This window comes from Drosophila bipectinata, chromosome 3L (assembly GCF_030179905.1).
Source record: "Drosophila bipectinata strain 14024-0381.07 chromosome 3L, DbipHiC1v2, whole genome shotgun sequence".
In the NCBI taxonomy this organism is placed as follows: Eukaryota; Metazoa; Arthropoda; class Insecta; order Diptera; family Drosophilidae; genus Drosophila; species Drosophila bipectinata.
The window spans coordinates 27,602,891-27,624,095 of record NC_091738.1 but is presented as its reverse complement, the minus strand read 5'-3'; the positions used below and the strand labels follow the sequence as shown (position 1 = coordinate 27,624,095).

General features: G+C 35.7%; 2 protein-coding genes and 1 long non-coding RNA gene across 5 annotated transcripts in view; 1 reads left to right on the top strand and 2 right to left on the bottom strand.

Annotated features, from left to right (window-relative positions):
- The window catches only part of l(3)80Fg (dnaJ homolog subfamily C member 16 l(3)80Fg), a 260,296-nt gene extending 255,135 nt beyond the window's left edge, over positions 1-5,161 (bottom strand). Inside the window, exons 1-3 of the mRNA XM_043210124.2 lie at positions 5,019-5,161; positions 4,533-4,933; positions 4,335-4,481 (exon numbers count right to left, since the gene is read on the bottom strand). Coding sequence (XP_043066059.1) covers positions 4,335-4,481; positions 4,533-4,933; positions 5,019-5,161 — 691 coding nt within the window. The remainder of the gene's footprint in view (positions 1-4,334; positions 4,482-4,532; positions 4,934-5,018) is intronic.
- LOC138926231 (uncharacterized) lies at positions 1,622-20,780 on the top strand. 3 transcript variants are annotated; one of them, XR_011442638.1, is made up of 4 exons: positions 1,622-1,694; positions 18,995-19,136; positions 19,712-19,994; positions 20,644-20,780. It is a non-coding gene; the product is annotated as an uncharacterized lncRNA (long non-coding RNA). The 3 variants fall into 3 exon arrangements; XR_011442637.1 differs by having other exon boundaries at positions 1,637-1,694; positions 18,975-19,136; XR_011442639.1 differs by lacking the exon at positions 18,995-19,136 and having other exon boundaries at positions 1,633-1,694.
- Positions 5,052-21,205, bottom strand: part of eIF4B (eukaryotic translation initiation factor 4B) — a 184,144-nt gene continuing 167,990 nt past the window's right edge. The window contains exons 5-6 of the mRNA XM_070279526.1: positions 9,767-9,932; positions 5,052-5,188 (exon numbers count right to left, since the gene is read on the bottom strand). Coding sequence (XP_070135627.1) covers positions 5,172-5,188; positions 9,767-9,932 — 183 coding nt within the window. The 3' untranslated portion in view covers positions 5,052-5,171. The remainder of the gene's footprint in view (positions 5,189-9,766; positions 9,933-21,205) is intronic.

Here is a 21,205-nt window from a genome sequence, read left to right as displayed (position 1 = left end):
TTACCCCCGTCGCTACCAGCCACCGAACAAATGGAACAAGAGTACAAGGCTCATGGATAGATCGGAGACATGTTCTCCGATTCTCACTCTCTCGCTCTCTGTAACGGGATCAAAAGCGCACCTCTTAGTTTAAGCAGATACATATAATTCTAGGAAATAAAGCTTTTTCACTCTTTAATATACGACCAAATTAGAAGCACGTATTTTCAACTGGTAACTCGCGCGCTAAAAAAAACTTCGTCGTTTACCCTCGCCTCCTTAGCTTCACCTAGCGGTCGCAGACCCCTCGTTCTTCCGCCATTTTTTCATATCATATTCTAAACATTATTCAACACTAATTCTAACGATTTCATTTTTCAAATATAAACTTAACTCTATGACGGCGGTAACAGTAAGTTCACTCAGATAATTCACCTGTGTGCACACACACGTGTGGCTTGAATCACCCTGCCCTGGAGAAGCGTTTCTATCCATCATTGCTTGTATCCATTTATGTTGCTGTTCCACAATGTCCCTTGTAAATGCTTGCTGTTGATCAAGTATCGATTGGATCAAATCATCATCAGCCGGCATCTTTTCGAAAATCAACGACATGATTTATGCGATTTAACTTTTTTTACCTTTCGACTAAAAATTTCACTTTTTACTCGTCGATAATATGTTGTGTTCTCGTTGAGTACAGAGCTTACAGAGTTGCCAGATTCTTGGAAATTGGAAATTTTTCTCGTATATAAATAGGCGGAGACTTTGGCTTCTTTTTCTCTACCAGTCTGCACAGTCGGCTTAATATATTCATTGTTTTTGTTCTGTTTTTCAGCGCAGCGGTAGACGTATTAATATTTGCGCTGCTAGCTAATGATGTTAATCGCGCTGTCGATACAGTGCGGTAGTTGTTGTTGTTACGGTTGACGTTGTTAAAGAAATTGTGGTGCTAATTACTGCGCGCTTTGGCTGCAGAGACATCGATGGTAGCGAGAGGGAGCAAGAGCGCGCTCTCTCGCTCTCTATGTTTAAGAACTCGGTTAAGTTGGGGATAATTGACCGCGCTTGATCAGAGCTTGCAATATTTTCGGTATAGCTGCAAAAATATCGATGGTAGCCCCATCGATAGTTTTGATAGTTTGGGGACTAAACCTCGATACTATCACTCATATAAAAACATTAGAGGTATTCATGTAAAACCAACATACTTAATATAATTTTTTTTTAGGGAATACCCCTATTATATTGGTTTTATATGAATACCCCTGTTTTAATTAAAAACGCATTTAGTTTAAATTCAAATGAGATTTTTTTTTAATTCATATTTGGAAGGAGAAATTAAATCACATTTCTTTGATTAAAAACCAATTTTTGTTGATAAATAACAGTTTGTGTCACAAGTTGTTAGAGACTAGAAACTAGAGAAAATTAGTATATATTACATTTTTTTTGTGAGCAAAATATGCGTACCTTCTTGTTCGTTCAAAGTCCAAGTGATGGGAATTTTTTGTAAAACTATGGTGATAGTCTGAAAAATATCGAAGTCGATGACCGGCGGCCAACCATCGATATTATCGATGGTACTATCGATTTTTTTGCAGCTTTAATTTTCGGGTTCTTTAAAAGTAAAGTTCTCGTTGTTTCTTTGTATTGAGAGCCGTCTCTCGTCTTGCTCGCGTTGACGCTGTGTGCGAACGTCGTATAGTCTCATTGTAATTAAGGTTCAGTTAATTAGAGTTTTAAGCGTTAGGTGTTACATTATTTAATTAACTAATCAATATAAAAATTCGGTATTTCATCGTAGAAAGCGTCTTTATTGTTTTATTAATTTTATTGAATACTTTCTCCCAGAGCACAATAAATACACGTCTGCATGCAACGATGGTTCAATAACCTTTTTTATCAGATAAAGTTTGTGTCAAAATTTTGCCACGTCCACACGTATGTATATATATATATGTATACTCCATCGGGGCTTGGCTTATAAACGGGTTCGACCCTTAAAAGATCAGATAAAAAGCTAGTCCCGGAGAAAAACGGACAGAACACAAGATTTGCTGATTGAATGTTGTCATATGTATTAGAGGTCTGCATGAATACAGTCAAAGCAGCATTTGGCACTCTCACTCAAAGTTCTGACTGACTGAGTGAGACATTGAGTAAAACGGATTTGGCAAATGTGGTAAAGGCATGAGTAAAAAATGTACACTATCCGAACGACGGCGCAATAACCAAATGAGTTTTGTAACCGAGTACTCGGTTAGTTGTGCGTCGCATTTGTGACGTCAAAATAATTTTTTGTTTTTGTTGTTGTGTTGCTTTTCAATACAAGAAATAGAAAAATAGAAAGGCATGGATTAATTATTATATATACATATATATGTCATTTATTTAATTTTTCATAACAGAATGCAAAAACATAATTTTTTTTATTGTATCTGCATTGTTAGCAATAATACATCGCTTTTCAGAAATTAAATTTCTAGCATCTGAAAAGGCTCTTTGCAGGTAGCTGCTTGCAGGTATACAAAAAATTGTGCAACTGGTTTTAGCTTCTGCTCCTTAGCACCTGCCATGAATGACGAAAATGCCAAAATTTTATCCGAGTACTCGAAGCATTTACTCTGCATTCACTCATTCTATCCATTCCACATTGGTTTGAATTTCACTCATTTCGCATACAACGAAAACAACCCTTACCAAACCGCAATTCACTTTGTTGAAACGGTTTGGCACGCTCAATTGCGACTTAAACTTATTGTACTCAAATAACCGAAAATTTTGAGTGCAATCATGCAGACCTCTAATATGTATCGAAGGCTGATCTGTCGATTTAGGCGGATAATAAGTAGTTTAAAAAATTTTGGGAATAGATCGGCAATTGTAAGAGGTTGCAGATTAACTCTTAACCGTAAGCAGAGGTGGAAAATATACATGTTTACGCTTAGTGAATAGAAAGTTAGAAAACTGCTTTTGATCCTGAGTAAATTGTATCCGTCAGCGGCGAATACAATTCTTGTAATATTCTGCGTTATGCACGGTAAAATTTGACCGAGCTAGTATATATCTTGAAAAATCTATACTACTGCAGGTTTTTTTTATATTTAATTAAGAGCCTTTTTTTAGTATATTTTAAGTTTGTAAGGCACCTTGTAAACCAAGGATGATTTTTTGAAGCGGACGGGTTATTTCATGGCACACATTTTTCTAAGTTTGACATTTTCTAAGGTAACAGTTAGATCGATGCATGTCAGAATATCGGACCAATCATATGTATCGATAAGGCTATTAAGCTAGTAAAAATCAGCCACGCATGGAAACTTCTGATCGATACCAGAAATGGTTTCAATTGAAACCTCAAGCGTGGGGTGATATGGATCCCCTGGGGTTGAAAGGGGCAAAGCTCTGGAAAGAGTGGTACTATAAGGATCAGATACAAAAAATAAGTCTAAAAACTGACAAACATGCCCGCATTGAAGACATAGTGCGTAATAAGTGATAAAGATGGTGAGTTATCGTCATTGGACAACTTTAATTCTGAGATATCAGTCACGATCGACGACCGCGGTATAGCGTACAAATGATGCCAATATGTGGGCGGTTCAGACGAAGGCGGTATATATGAACATGAAGTGTATGAATTTTTAGCGGACAAAATGATTTTGATGCAAATAAATTCTATGGCACCAAACTCTTGTGATTTCACCTCTTCAGAAGCAAGTTTGAGGTCTACCGAAATGAGGACTCCACCCACTTCGCCATCCCGCTTAAAATAAGGTACCTATTTGGAAAAACTTCGGAGCTAAAGATTTCCGGCTTTAAAAACCAGTGATTACTTCTGTAAATTCATTTTTAGTGTGTCTCATTAACGACTTCATTTCGTCTTAGACGGCACGACAATCTGTACTAAGTTCCAGCTTTCTATCTTTGAAAAACACGAAAGTTAGGTTATTTCCGATCGTTCAGTTATATGGCAGCTATAGGATATAGTCGGCCGATGCATTTGAAATTTGGCATGTCGTATTATTTTGCCAACATTGCTCATGTAAAATTTGAACTCTCTAACTCTAAAAACACCAAAGTTATACCTTTTCCAATCAATCATTTATATGGCAGAAAGAATATACATATATTCTTTATAGGGTCGGAGATGTCTCCTTCACTGCGTTGCACACTTTTGACCAAAATTATAATACCCTATGCAAGGGTATAATAATGATAATAATAAAAATGTACATATATATAATAATAAAAATAATAATAATAAATAAATACATATATAAATAATAAATAATAATAATAATAAATAATTAATAATAGATATATATAATAAAGAAATAATAACAACTTACCTACAACTTTTGGCGGCGTTAGGGCATCGTCCCGAAAAATAAAAAAATTTCTTTTCAAAACGACAATTAACTTTGGAACTCCATCCGATCCAGTTTTACGGAATGTTGATGGTTCATAAACAGCATTAATTGTTGCAAAATTTATACCTAAAGAAAGCAAAATTAGAATATTAAAAAAAAAAACAAAATTAATCTTACCTAATGGTTCTAAAAGGTCTTTTAGTTTTTTAAAAGCTTCAACTATTTTAATACATCGAAAGCACCAGTCATTATAAAACAAAATTAAGTAAACCTTCTTTTCAGAATTGGGTAAAATAATCTTCTCAAAATAGTTTGCAGTAACCGATAGTTTATGGAATAGCCCAATATCTTGACCAATTGGAAATTGGTTTCCCAAAAAAATGTCATCAAATTGATCGTTTGAAAACCGGTTGTATTCACTATAATCATATTTTTTTTGTAAATAATGGGAATTTTCATCTGTAATCCCATATAGGTCATAAATTCGTCGACGTTCTGTGTCGGTTAGAAGTTCATAGGCCGACTTAATCTTAAAAAATTTTTCCGCTCCGTCAGTAGTTTGACTTTTATCTGGATGCCTGAAAAGTAGAATTTTTCAATTACCAAAAATATATGTTTTTTTTTTTAATTTTGGTATAATTATTTATTATGATATTGACATACCATTCTTTTGCTAGTTGCCTATAAGCTAACCGTATTTCCTCTGAAGTGGCAATGTTTTTTAGACCAAGAGCATTGTATGGATCGTTTGAAGAGCACATAGACGCCCATAAAAGCACATTAATAATTACACAATTAAAATGCATTCCGAGTAAGTTATTTTAAATAGATACCTAAAAAGAAGTATAATAGAAAAAAACAAATTTATTTTCCGCCAATAAAACATCTGATACACATGGCACTTAACAATATGTTAATCATAAAATCACATCTAACTAAACAACTTACTACAAGGCACCACCATTAGTATTAACACAAACTTTTTGAAGTCTTCAATAACCTCTATCCACTGGCCGCCGAGTAAGACCCCCCATAAGAACGCGGAGCATTGAAGGTGGCCTCCATACTGGGAGCTGACCTCCATGCATTGTACAATTTTCTTCCTTTGGGAGTCAGGAGACTTGAACCCTTGTGCGTATGTTTAGAGGTAGTCTTTAGCAGCTATAAAATGATCCCCAACCGAGTTTTAGCAGTCCAGGTTAGACTTCACCGCAGGCAAGTTTGATATGTCCCTATGTCAAATTAACCATGTTAAAACTTCGTTAGGTCGGCTTTTAGACATATGTTTTGTATCTGATCCTGATGGTACCACTCTTTCAAGAGCTTTTCCCCTTTCAACCCCAGAGGATCCATATCACCCCACGCTTGAGGTTTCAATCGAAACCATTTCTGGTATCGATCAGAAGTTTTCATGCGTGGCAAATACGATTCGCTGTTTCCGTAAAGCCGATTTTCACAAACTTAATAGCCTCATCGATACATTTGAATGGTCCGATATTCTGGTATGCACCGATGTAAATATCATCTTAGAAAAAACTTGCAGAAGCTTAGATTTTTCAACATATCTACATATCAGCAAATTTTATTTTCTGTCCATCTTTCTACGAAAAGATCTTATTATCTGATTTTCTAAGGGGCAAACCCGTTTATTCGCCAGGCCCCGATGGAATACCCGTCTGTGTGGTAAGAAACCTATATGCTGGGATTTCCTACAGACCTCCTTACGTGGAAATCTTCCTACTTAGATGAAAGAACACAAACAGCCTCATTTAAAAATATACATTCCTGCTTGGTTAGTGCTACATGGGACTTCCATCAAGGAAGTTATCGTGGCCCGTTACTATTTACCCTTTGGTTTTAACGACTGGCTCCCTGCTTTAACGAACTCCGAGTGCAGCAAGGACAGGTGTTTTAGTTGGTGGAGCCGCTAATTTTGATCTGAGACAGCCTGACTCGGGAGCAAAATTCGGAGCGTTCGCGGGGCTTTTAAGGAACGCTCCGCCGCCGATAAGGGAGTGGAGTTGTGTCCATCTGGTATCCTTGTGGTGCCCCCGATGGACGCGTGGAGACAGTGAACGAAGGTTTTCGTTCTCATTGAATGCTTCTATTGGCTAGTAGATGTGAAATTGTATTTCGTTTGTTGACGGGTTGGCGAAAACTTTCCCAATTCCAGCCTCGATCACGTGGAAGCGCTTCAACAGCTTATTGCGGATGAAAGGGGGGAGTACGCCTTAAATTGTAAACTTTATTGAAGCCAATTGAAGCAATACGGAAGTCTCCGATTATTACCCTGTCACGTCGTAATTACCCGTTATTAAGAAAAGATAGAAACTTCTCCGGTCCGGGACCCGTAATGTCAGCCCGCGGATATAGTTTATGAATTAAATAAAAAAGACGGGCTAAACTTCTTGGAAAATCATCGGGCAGATACGTCGCCATTCCGCGAACACCAGCCGCCGACAGCCCTCTCCACGGAGCGGTGAAAGAGTGGGTACCGTTTAAGTTTCGTTCGAAGGTTAAAGGCTGCTTGATGGGTATTGACAGCCCATTCATTTCGCCCCTCGAGGCCACCTGGAGGTATGCAACTATCGTTGCTGGATTGCCGGATTGCGCCATCGCAAATATTCCCTGTAATATATACAACTGCACGGATTCAACCGATTAGAGCTGCAAGCGATGGTATAGATCGTGGAAAATGTTTACATTGCTTCTTTCATGCCCAACAGATTTTAAAGCTGGGCATTCTTTTTGTTTATCATTTATCATAGGTGTCACAGATAACACTAGTGGTTTGGTGCAATTTTAACCTTAAAATGTCAACATTCGCCCTGCCACATGATTCCTAGAGGCTTAGACTTTTAGAAACTGAGCGATTTGTACATAATAATATAAAACGTAACCGCCTAATAAATAAACGTTTAACTAAAACAGCGGCTGCTGCCGGACCCAACAGGATGTAAGGTGTAAGATATGTTATTGCAGCTACCCACTTACCAAAATTACACCTATCCAAAATTAAAGTAGGGAGATCAGTTGGGAATTCTAAAAAAATGAGTTTACTCAAAAATAGTTAGTGGTTAACATAGTCCATGCTTTACTGAAATCCATTTAGACCTTTCAAAAGTCATCAATAACAATAAAAGTAATCTAAAAGTTTTGGTGCTACTCTTCATAAAGCCATAATGGCTGGACGAATTTTTTAACTACATAGGTGCAGTAATTGAACCAAAATTACAGTAAATATATGTTTAAAAACCTTTCAAATTCCAAAGAAATTAAATAGGATTTATTCCGCTGAGCCAAAGTTTTTGGCATTTTCCGATCAATTGGACAAATCTTCTTGCTGACCCCATAATACCTGACATCAATTTTTTTTTTTTAACTTAAATTTTTAGCTTAACTAACATAATGACGTCCCTGAATTGTAGAGTAGTACCTTGAAGTCCAGGCACAGTGGCGATAAATTTGCAGGTTATTTACATTTGCAAATACATTTATTTATGAACAAAAATAAAGACAAAAAGGCCCTAATTTTTGACACGGATTATTTTTGTATCGCAAATATCGCATAGCTTTCTAATAAAAAATTTTCTGCGAAAATTAAATTCGTCGCTTTAAGTCGACCATTTTGGCAGAAACAAAAACCAGAACGTATTTCTTCCAGTAAAGCGTCGGCAATCAAACAATAAAAATAAATTCGGATTAGCACGATTTAGGAGAATAGAAAAGCCCGCAAATTTGTTTTTGTGATTCCCTTTTCCCTATTCTGGGAGCCACACATGTATATGACTTTGCATTTCCCAAAAGCAACCAAACAAAAAAACAGGAACGAAAGCAATCGGAATGGCTACCCCTGTTTTAGGTACATCTTCTTGCGTTCGATGTGCTTTCGCCAGGTTAGTCACCTATCGAGGTGGATGCCAAGGTATGTTACTTCGTTAGCTTGGGTGTTATGCATACCGATTATCTCGTTGGCAAATGTTGAAATTGTAGTTCGTTCGAAGAAATATTCACAGTAGAACATGTTTTATAGAACATATATACATACAAGTTTAGGAAATCGCCCGAAGTTGCTGCTTTGAATCTCACTGAGAATACCCTATTGTAGATGTACGACTGAAGTAGTTTGTGGGTGTATGTTTGTTAAATATAAATACGTTTCAATTTGGTGCATGTGTCCATTAAGCCAAATTCGGTCTATCGCTTTAGATACGTTGAGAAAATAGTGCTACAGTATTCTCTCTTTTCGAAGCTAGAATTCTTCTCGCCAAATTGGTGTACCAGGATAATATTGCAAACTTCCAGATATGGTATTATGCGAGCTAGCAAGCATTTTTAAACAATTAAGACAAACAAGATAGAAGGCTTATTGGTCTGTTGGACATCTGTTGATGTCCGATTCCATATAAAGCTCTCGAGCAATTATTTAAACCAGATAGTTTCAGTTTCGGGATAGTTGTAGTCTCCTGCGGCTACAAAACGATTCCCATGAAGAAGTCCATAAATTGTCATTTCTAGATTAAGAAGCGAGAACAGTAAACGGCACATATTGAAAGGCTTCCGTTACTTGACTGAATTTGTGGAAGTGACATAGAAGTTTGGTTACAAAACTTTTGTGAAAATGATGCTTGATTTGATGATCTGATTGGTACTCAGATTCCGCCGTGGGCTTTGCCATTCTGATGATCTATACATCCTGTATAGCCTCTTATTTGCAAGTTTTATTTGCTTTTAAGATGCGTTTCCACCACTAGCATAACGTCAATACGGTTTACCAAGAGTCACCATTGATTTACCACATTATTATTCTTAGTCTGAATTACCATGTTCTGGTTTTAAATAAGTGTTTGAATGGTCGTTTTCATGAATTACTTAAGCGTCATCATACTTTGTTGGAGGGTAAGCATCATAGTTTCCGTTTTGCTATGTGGCTGTTCTGGGGCCTGTTGAGCGCTTTGTAAATTAGCCGAAATTGGATTTTCGGGAGCAAAATAAAAATTGTTACCATTTCCGACCAATGCAACAATTTGGTTTGTTCGAGCTTTTCTCCCTGATATAAATTGAAGGCAAACAAGGCAAAACATTTACAAATATAAATGGCAAACAAAACCCAATGCTTTGTTTGGTATTTGTGTTTACTTTAGTTTTTATTAATCAATATGAAAAATATAACAATCCAATATTAAAGTAAATAAGAACTATATAAAATGGTAGTTTTAGCTTAGAGTTCCAGAATGTATATACTTAATAGGGTCGTACATGACTCAAGACAAAGGGTCGAAAATAGTTTACAAAATCCGTAACTTTATTTTTTTGTTGTCAATTGTGACTATAATTGTTCTATGTGACAAATTCATTTTTACATCAAACACAAACAAACTAAAATCAATAATAGTTACATTAAAGCATACATTTTACGTTATTTAAAGGATAAGTTGTAAAAAGTAAGAAAAAGTTTTGCTGCAATCTCTCTCTGAAACCGTTTAATAATGTTCGAGTAGAGTCTGTATAAGTCAGATTCTTCGGCTTTCGGGGAATATGGCTATTCAGCTTTGTTATTAAGATTTCAATAAAAAGCTGAAAATAAAAAATATAAAAATATATATAAATATTAAAACAAAAGAACTTTATATTAAAACAAGAAAGGAAAGCTAACTTCGGGCGGAGCCGAAGTTGATATACCCTTGCAGTTAAAACCGGATATATATCGCAAACATCGGATATAGTTGGCCGATCCTTATGATTACATCATAATAAAACCAATTAACTAAAATAAAAAAATCTAAAAAAAATGTCCCAAGCTTCTATTTTCAAAAACACAAAAGTTTATATTTCTACCAAATACCATTTCCGATCGTTCAGTTATATGGCAGCTATAGGCCGATCCTAATGAAATTCGGTAGGATGGATCAACTGGCCAAAAATAGAATCTGTACTAAGTTCCATCTTTCTATCTTCAAAAACACGAAAGTTGGGTTACATCCGATCGTTCAGTTATATGGCAGCTATAAGATATAGTCGACCGATCCTTATGGAATTTGGCATGTCGTATTATTTTGCCAAAAATAGCTTAAATAGTAATATTTGAACTCTCTAACTCTAAATACACCAAAGTTATACCATTTCCGCTCAATCAGTTATATGACAGCTGTAGGATAAAGTCGGCCGATCCCGGTCGTTCCGACTTATATACTGCGTGCAAAGGAAAGAAGGGTGTGTGCAAAGTTTCAAGACGATAGCTTCAAAACTGAGAGACTAGTTCGCATAGAAACAGACATACAGACGGACAGACGGACATGCTCATATCAACTCAGGAGGTGATCCTGATCAAGAATATATATACTTTATAGGGTCGGAGATGTCTCCTTCACTGCATTGCACACTTTTGGACAAAATTATAATACCCTCTGCAAGGGTATAAAAAAGCTAATTTCGGACGAAGCCGAAGTTGATATACCCTTGCAGTTAAGATCCATATACATCGCCAATTTCGAATATTATGACCATTATGAAAATTTGGTTATAAAAGCAATTTCATAAAGGAAAAGACTCGTAAAGGTACTGCGAGCAAAGAAAAAAAGGGTGTGTGTAAAGTTTGATAGCTTTAAGTTTTAAAGCTATTAGCTATTAGCTAAAGCACTAGTTCACGTGCAAGCAGACAGACAGACGGACATGTTATATCCATGAATATATTTTGTTAGGTAGGAAATGACTCCTTCACTACGAAGCACATTTTAGACCAAAAGGGTATAACATTATAGACCAAAGGGCTATAATAACAATAATCAAGTCAACTGCGTTTAACGTAAAAAGTCTCAAAATATTGGACCAATCGTAAAAGTGGTTAAGAATAAATGTAGTTCTCACAAATCCCTAGAAATTGGTATCTTGCAAAAAAGCTGTTTTTTTTATATCATATGGGGCTTTTATTGCACTCAGAAGTAACTGAAGTTTGAGGTACAACGGTATAGAACAAGTGAGCAGTCCCGCGTCCCAAAAAATCGGCAGTTGTAGAATAATCCTACGAAGATAACTTAAAACGTCTTACAACTTGTAAGTTTTAAGTATTATTTGGTTTGGAAGAAGCTACTTTAAAGAAAATAATAGCCTGTCGTTATAAGAAACATCGTAAAAAAAATGTGATTTTGTCAGTTTGGAAGATTTAAAAAATTCCCATTTTTGAAAAAACCCTTTAAAAACTTAAAAAAAAACCGTTTTTGACTGCAATTTTTCATTAATTTGTCAAAAAAAAGTATGAAAAGAGAGTTTATACATTTTCAAGAAGACTTTCAGTTTTGAGAATAACGTGTTTAAAATTAACCCGCTCTCTTTGTGACACTCCGACATGGGCATACAAATTTATGTATAAATCCAAAAACATTTAGCTGATAAAATTTAAATTAAACAGAAACGCTAAGAAACGAACAACATCCGCACCAGAGACTGGCACGGGTGACACTTTTCGACACCCTATGCTTAGCGAGAGTACCACTCGCCATTACTAACACAAAAGGTAATACCGACAATTTTTGTATGAGTACAAAGTGTGTTTTTCCTATCTTGCACTCGTGATTTTGTGCCTGTGTGTTTTAAGATGAAAACACCCGAGTATTGTTAGGTCGCTTGTGCAGATCATACCTGCCACCCTCAAAAAGAGTGGAATAAGAGAAAAACTAAAAAAAAACATGGAAGGAAAGCTTACTTCGGGCGGAGCTGGAGCCAATATACCCTTGCATTTAAAACCGGATATATATCGCAAAAATCGGATATAGTTGGCCGATCCTTATGAGAATATCATAATATAACCCAATTTATGTATTATAATACATAATTAGACTTCTATCTTCAAGAAGACCAAAGTTGGTATTTCTACCAAAAACCATTTCCGATCGTTCAGTTATATGGCAGCTATAGGATACAGTCGGCCGATCCTTATAAAATTTGGCAAGTCGTATTATTGAACTTAGCAGTTGATATGAGCATGTCTTCAAATTGTACATGGTTTCTTATGATTTTTATACCCTTGCAGAGGGGTTTTGTGCAATAGTGTGCAAAGCAGTGTGTTCTCTAGCCAAGAGCTCAACGCTATACCGAAAACTGTTTATGGGAAGTGCTTTGAGGAGGGGAAAAACCGTAGACATAAGCTTATTGTATCTGAGGGGGATTACTTTGAAGGGGACAACATAAATATAAATACAGTGATGGAAAAAATAATAGAAACGAATACTTCTATTTCACTCAAAGGCTTTTTTTTTAAGTTTAAGCTTTAGAAATATTTATGAAATCCACTGTGTTACTAACGTGGATAACGATACTTGGTCACGACCTTCTTTTTGAACGCTTTTCATCCGCAATTTTGGTTTTTCAAGGAAATTCGTCAGAAGACCTCGTGTTTGGGTTGGAAAAAATAATAAAAAGGCGGTCGTATTTTTTTCAAATCTGTGGTTATTATTCGTTTAAATTAAAATAAAAGGTATTGTTTTAAATAGTTTTATAACAAGGAGTGTTATTATAGCAATTTTTTCTACAATTTATCATTTAATTTTGTTAAAAGCTTCAAAATGGGTCGTAGAGCTAATTGCACCGTAGTAGAGAGGAATCTAATCCTCACATTAAAAGCAGAAGTCCAATCCATGCAACAAATTGTCAAACTATTGAAATGCTCAATAAAAAGTGTTTTCTGCTATCCACTATACAGATAAACAGGAAAAACGTGGCAGAAAGGAAGCAACTTCTACAAAATTAGACACGACACGAGGAAGTCGAAAAAAGAGCCTTTCCTTTCTTCGAACGATCTTAAAAACTATATGAACGCATCCGTAACAAGTCATACCATTTGAAAAAGACTGATTGAGCGTAGTTTGAAAGCGCATTCAGCAAGGAGAGTTCCTTTTATGAGCTAGAGCAGTGGGGTGCAAAACTAACACATGTTTAAAATTTGAGTGTGTGCGTAGCGGAGAAAAACAATGAGAGTAGAGAATTCACTGAGCGAAAAAAACGTATTTTTATACCCTTGCAGAGGGTATTATAATTTTGGTCAAAAGTGTGCAACGCAGTGAAGGAGACATCTCCGACCCTATAAAGTATATATATTCTTGATCAGGATCACCTCCTGAGTTGATATGAGCAGGTCCGTCTGTCCGTCTGTCTGTCTGTTTCTACGCGAACTAGTCTCTCAGTTTTAAAGCTATCGACTTGAAACTTTGCACACACCCTTCTTTCCTTTGCACGCAGTATATAAGTCGGAACGGCCGGGATCGGCCGACTATATCCCATAGCTGCCATATAACTGATTGATCGGAAATGGTATAACTTTGGTGTTTTTAGAGTTAGAGAGTTCAAATTTGACACGAGAGCTATTTTTGGCAAAACATTACGACATGCCAAATTTCATAAGGATCGGCCGACTATATCCTATAGCTGCCATATAACTGAACGATCGGAAATGACCCAACTTTCGTGTTTTTGAAGATAGAAAGCTGGCACTTGGTACACATTCTATTTTTGGTCAGTTAATCCGATCTACCAAATTTCATAACGATCGGCTGACTATATCTTATAGCTGCCATATAACTGAACGATCGGAAATGGTTTTTGGTAGAAATACCAACTTTGGTATTTTTGAAGATAGAAGCTTGAGACTTTTTTTAGATTTTGTATTGTAATAAATTGGATTATATATTCATATTCCCATAAGGATCGGCCAACTATATCCGATGTTTGCGATATATATCCAGTTTAAACTGCAAGGGTATATAAACTTCGGCTCCGCCCGAAGTTAGCTTTCCTTTCTTGTTTTATTTCATTTTTCGTTATTCAAAAGTTTGAGTGGGAACTAAAATTGTGTATTTTATTTTAAAGACATCTTTTGTAGCAACATTTCTTAAACAAATGAAAAACTACGCTTCCCTATCTACATTATCCAATAAGAAAACTTTTTCCAACCCAATTTCTGAACAAAATTTTTCTCAGTGGAAACATTTTGATTTTAAATTTGGGCTGTCAAATGAGTCACAATGAGAGCAAATGAGAGAGCTTCTAAAAAAATTGAGAATGCTCGCACTGTCAGTGTGCCGGCAGCGCTGCGGCAGAATTTCCTAACGTTAAGTTACCACATGCCGAAGAGGAAACGCATTTGATATTATACATTGATACATTGATATTATTTTACCGCATTAGTGTTAGTAACGAATAGCAGAAAGTAGGCAGTGAGCATGACGTTTCACACATTTATACTGTGTGTGTGCGGCAGAGCTCGGGCAGAGAAATTTCCTATGCCCCCGAGATAGGGCCGTGCCGACCTCTGCTTTGAAGTGACTATTTATGCCGAATAACGATCCCAAACACACATCCAAGCTTGCGAAAAAGTGGTTCCAGGACAATAAAGTCTACGTTATGGATTGGTCAGCTCAGTCACCCGACTTAAACCCTATTGAGCATTTGTAGGGCATCCTAAAAAAACGTTTAAATGGGTTTCAACCAAAAAATAAGAAGCAATTGTTGGAGAAAGTCCAGGAAGAGTGGTACTCCATTTAGCAAGCAATTTGTCCAATCTGGTGGAGTCTATACCCCGTAGGTGTGCTGCAATTTTGAAAAAAATGAATACTGAATACGTGGTAAATTTTTCTCAACTAGTAAATTTAGAAGGATTAGTCATTTCGTTTCTATTTTTATTTCCAGGTCAAAAACATTAAATTTAACTTCACTTTAATTTTTTAGCTAAATGAATAAAGTTAAATGGATTTCTGTTTTCTAGTATGTAAGATAGATGTACATATATATGTTTAAGAAAAATTATATTTTTCACTCATTACCACGTTTCTTATTAAAAATACGTATTTGAGCCCAAAGGAAAAATTCGTTTCTATTATTTTTTCCACCACTGTAAATAAATTAATAGTTTTTCTTGAATATACAAAGTCACCTTACTTTTTGAACACACCTCGTATGTATGGTTTTCATATATCCCCAAACATACATAAGGTATGCGGAATAAAATACGAACAACTGTTGAAATACAAATATAAAAAACAATATAAGTCCGACTAACTTAAATTTGTTATATGGTTTTTATTAGACTATATTATATTTTTAAAAAAAATATTCATGACCATTGCGATCAGCCTTCCTTATATTTTTGGGTATTTTTCGCATAGCCTCCTGAATTCCATTTGTATCGATTTTAGCAAGCTCTCTTTTGATTTTTAATATCAAACAGTCAATGTTTTTTAAATTATATCCCTTGCTGTAAATATTTCTTTTTAAATTTGCCCAAAACCTTTCGATTGGCCTTAACTGAGGCACATTTGGAGGGTTTTGCAGCTTAGGTACGAATTCAATGTTCATCTGGTCAAGAGCCTCCAGAGTTGTTCTGACATAATGGGCAGACGCTAAGTCGGGCCAAAACACCGTATTATCACTTGCATGACACTTATCTATAAAAATCTTAAGCCCCGGAAGACAATTGTCCTTGTAAATTTGGGCATTGACAGCCAGTCCTCCCTTAAAAAAGACAGGTTCGCTAATACCACGCTCGCTTATGGCGAGCCACAGTAAAACCTTCTTAGGAAACTTTGTTTTTGTAATCTGGGTTACATTTTCAGGTGGTTGAGTACCGGGAAGCTTAAAGTAATGTTTTGGAGTCCATTTATGACCCTCCACTGTGAAATACGTGTCATCATCCATTTTGCAAACTTTCGAGCTGCCTGCAGAAAACAAATTTCTAGAGAGGGCACGCAGCCGAACTTTTATTGTCTCTCTCTGTTTTTCTGTGATTTTAGGAACGGTTTTTCTGCAACATTTGATCACTCCCATGTCTTTTACATACTTTTTAACAGTTTTGTCGCTCACATTGTATTTTTTAGCACGATACGATTTGGCTGAGTGACCCACAATTTCAGCCTTTAATTTGGCTCTTACGTGAGACTGCTGTAATGGACATTTTTTCCGGATCCACGGGATCTTTCCATTTTTTTCCCATTCTGAATATCCAAAATTACTTTATAAATAAAAGTTTTCTTAAATCCCATAGCAGAAAAGTGATGGAAAATTTCATTTTTCAGCTGAGATGGGTTATTTTCGCAATACATATGTGCAAATAGACGTTCTGCTGTGTTTAGAGCAGAGGTCGGCACGGCCCTATCTCGGGGGCATAGGAAATTTCTCTGCCCGAGCTCTGCCACACACACACAGTATACATGTGTGAAACGTCATGCACACAGCCTACTTTCTGCTATTCGTTACTAACACTAATGCGGTAAAATCATATCAATGTATTGGGGTGCCGATCCCTGGTTTAGAGACATCACCCCAACTACTCATTAACTAGAAAGCTCATTTTTATTGCTGTGCAGGCTGGAATAGTACCGCTATTTATTGCATTCTTTGTTTTGCTCTGTCGGCTATTGGAATTTTTTGCAACCGCGTTTAATTTTATTCGTATTTCATTCCGCATACCTTATGTACATATAAATACAATAAACACATATTTCGGAAAAAACTCTCACTCGAACAACATTCGGGGGAGGAATACCCAAATGAATGAGTTAGAATGAATTCTAGAATGTATGATAGAACTATGCATATTTCCCTAAATTTTTAGACGCTACAAAAAAAATTGAAAAACAAGAAAGGAAAGCTATCTATACCCTTGCAGTTAAAACCGGATATATGTATATCGCAAACATCGGATATAGTTGGCCGATGTTATTTTTTTTGTAGGAGATTAGTACAAAATAAAAAAAAAACTCAATGGATCATTACCTTATGTTCCAAGGCTCCGATTAACGCTTGTTAAAAATTGTAATTTAAATAACTTTTGAAATATTGGTCAGAGCCATAGTTTGTAAAAATACTACTTTATAAATATAAGAATATTGTATTATTATTATTTTTTTTTTTTATTGTATTATTTTGTATTATATGTATGTAAATATGTACTGTATATACAAATTTCGAATGTCCTTTCTGACGGCTCTTATTTTGTGTTTTTGTTGTAGAGCTCTACTTTTTGGTAGACAGATAGATAGTATGTACCATATTCTACTGTAAATTCAAGTTCTATACTACATTTAAACGAAACAAGAAAGGAAAGCTAACTTCGGGCGGAGCCGAAGTTTATATACCCTTGCAGTTAAAACCGGATATATATCGCAAACATCGGATATAGTTGGCCGATCCTTATGGGAATAGGAATATATAATCCAATTTATTACAATACAAAATCTAAAAAACGTCCCAAACTTCTATCTTTAAAAATACGAAAGTTGATATTTCTACCAAATACCATTTCCGATCGTTCAGTTATATGGCAGCTATGGGATATAGTCGGCCGATCCTAATGAAATTTGGTAGGTTGGATCAACTGACTAAAAATAGAATCTGTATTAAATTCCAGCTTTCTATCTTCAAAAACACGAAAGTTGGGTCATTTCCGATCGTTCAGTTATATGGCAGCTATAGGATATAGTCGGCCGATCCTTATGAAATTTGGCATGACGTAATGTTTTGCCAAAAATAGCTCTCATGTCAAATTTGAACTTTCTAACTCTAAAAACACCAAAGTTATACCATTTCCGATCAATCAGTTATATGGCAGCTATAGGATATAGTCGGCCGATCCGGGCCGTTCCGACTTATATACTGCGTGCAAAGGAAAGAAGGGTGTGTGCAAAGTTTCAAGACGATAGCTTCAAAACTGAGAGACTAGTTCGCGTAGAAACAGACAGACAGACGGACAGACAGACGGACAGACGGACAGACGGACAGACGGACAGACGGACAGACGGACATGCTCATATCAACTCAGGAGGTGATCCTGATCAAGAATATATATACTTTATAGGGTCGGAGATGTCTCCTTCACTGCGTTGCACACTTTTGACCAAAATTATAATACCCTCTGCAAGGGTATAAAAACATTGATTTTTTAAGCTAATGGATGTATGTATGTACATATATCGATAAGGTATTTCTGTTATTATTTACTTATTTCAAATATTTACCCAATGTTTTGACCACAGGTTTGCTGCACTGTACATAAACAAATCTTTTTGTAATAACAAATAATATATATGTACATTGAAAAAAAACCAATGTTTCACAACATTCTGTACCGACTGAAATGCAGTGTGGCCGCACAAATACATATTTGAAACACCAGTTACACAAAAATACTCTTTTTACACAATTTGCGTAATATATTTTCTTTATGGCTAAAAGCCTAGTATTCATATCGAAAAAAATGTCGAGTAAAATCGTTTATTCTTTCCAGCGTGACAGAATATTTTTAAGTTTGCACTTTGGTCCCTCATGAAATTGATTTGAATTTAAAAATTGTCAATGCTGGAAACAACTGATTTCAATAGATCTTCGGTTATCACAGAAGACCTTTGTAGATTTTTAATCTACTTTTGTGTAAAATCAATAAATAAACAATAATTGAAATAATAAATAAATAATAATTTTAAATAATGATTTTAGTTCAAATAAAAGAAATTGGTGCCATTAAATTGGCATCAAAATATTTTTTTCCCACAAATTACCGCAATTACAAATTAATTTAATAAGATCTTTTATTTCCATTGCATTGAACTAAACCTAATTTTGGCAATCATTTAGATTGATTTTCTACATTAAAGCCTAGTACTCTGCCGAACAACATATAAAAAAAACGGTGTGAAAAAAGGAAGAAGAAGAAAGTTTTACCTCCTGGATTTTACCGGCACTCTGACGACGAAAATTATGGCTATCAAATTGAATGGCGTTGCCGGATCAAAAAAAGTAAGCAGCTGATCTCGGGGTGTAAAATTATTCATTTGATTTATTTAGACACCCCAAACATGGAGCGAAAATTTAAAGAGAAATATTAGAGAGAGAGAGAGAGAGAAACAGAACAGCTGTTCAGTATTACCCTTTTCCTTAATTTTTTTGGTCACACTAGCTCGGTAGCCAATTAAAGAGCGATTTCGCTAGCACACGTGTTACAGCGGATTTTCGTCGTCAGAGTATTAGGCTTAAAAAAAAATTGACAGATCGACATTAACTGTTTTCTAGCTATGGGTGTGAGCGGGAAGCAACTAGGTAAAAAACAGTTAACGAAAATTTTTTTTTTAACTGTATGGGTACAACATACTACTCTTTTCATACAACGAAAATGAACGAAAAAATTTTTTGAGACAGGGTTCAAAAAGCATTTAATCTCTTTCTTACGGTCATATTGTCATTGGAAAATGTATGTTTTTGTAGTCTCTAAAAGGAGCCGTGCCCAAAAATAAAGAATGTTAACCAAACGTTTCTCTAAACGTATCAAAAATAAAGCATTTGTTTCTGTACGTTTCTCTAAACATCATCCATAGGCAGCGTATTGGCAGCGTATCATCCACATGCAGAACATCAATAATTAATCATCAGTTAATCGATAACTCTTTTTAATTTGTTGTTGGCACCAATAAAACACGCAAAATCGCAATGGATCTTTTGGCACTTTCCCAAGAAGTCCCCGACGTCCCAAGAAGCAGCCAGAAATGTATCTATGGCAAGATCACTCTCCAAGTTTTAATAAACTGCCGTTGTGGATAAGCAACGGGAAACTAATCTTGCCTTGTCCAGTCGTTTGCATCGCATCTTTTTAGTTTTCTTGTAAGTTTTTTGCTTTTTTTAAATTAAATTATTTTACAAAACTTTTTTAGGCGCGAAGTTTGGTTGAAAAAATATTTGTTTATATATATTGCAAATATTTTTTTACATTCTTATGTGTAAAGGGGCCCATTCACAGACGAGCATCTTGGCAAACATTTTGTGCTCGCCGAAATTTTTCCTACTCTCCTACTTGGGGGAGGAAAGGAGGTAAAGGAAGTGGAAATTCACACAGTGACGGTGCATTAAGGGGAGGTTCTTTTGGATTTTTTTGAAAAAATCGATTTTTTTTTTGTATTATTTCGATGCGACGCATATTTCTTGAGCTAGAGCGTTTCAAACATACCCATGATAACAAGAAAGCTATCTAAAGGCAAAGTTTCTAAAAACTTTAAACCTGTTTTTCTCGGAACCATGTTTCGAAACCTCTTGTCGCGCACAGGGCTCGTTCTATTGATCCGATTTCCTTCATTCAAAAAATTTTTAAAAGTACATACTTTTTTGTATGCCTTATACCTAAAATTGGCATAAAAAATTGTTTACTTATAATTTTTAAACGAGATCAAAGTAAAAAAAAAGAGAAAAATTGTCAATTAGAAATTCCATCAATTTTAATAAATTATATACATTTCTAATTTCCGTTCACTACCAGCGGCCCTACACTCGACAAAGCAGAAAAATAGAGGTTGACGAGATCCGCCATTTTGAAGCCACCATTTTGAATTTCCTAAATATTGAATATTTTTTTTAATTGTTAATAAACAATGAATCAAAAGTTCAAAAGCATAAGTTCGTATGTCTTTTCATTTTCCCGCAATCCATTCTCAAAGTTTGCTTAATTTTCGGAAAAATCCAAAAGAACTTCCCCTTAAAAGCAGGTGAGCCAATATAGGAATTGCTTTGAACTTTTCGTATCTCGGAGCAGAGCAGAGCAGACAATTTTGATTTTTCTGCTACGGCTCCGCTCCCGCTCTCGAAAAAAGTGACAGCAATAGCAAAACGAAAAACTACGGGAGTTGCGTAGCTATTCAAACACTGCGATTTTCCACAAACCCAAACCGAAAATATCAAAAAGCTAGGTGAATAACAAAAGCCTTTTAAGAAGAATTTTAAAGGGTAGTGCCAGGGAAATCCTTCACTTCTTCGCGCCAAACCAAATGTCTCTATAACCTCACTCTCTCACGCCAAACCTCATGTCTACATTAGCACGCATT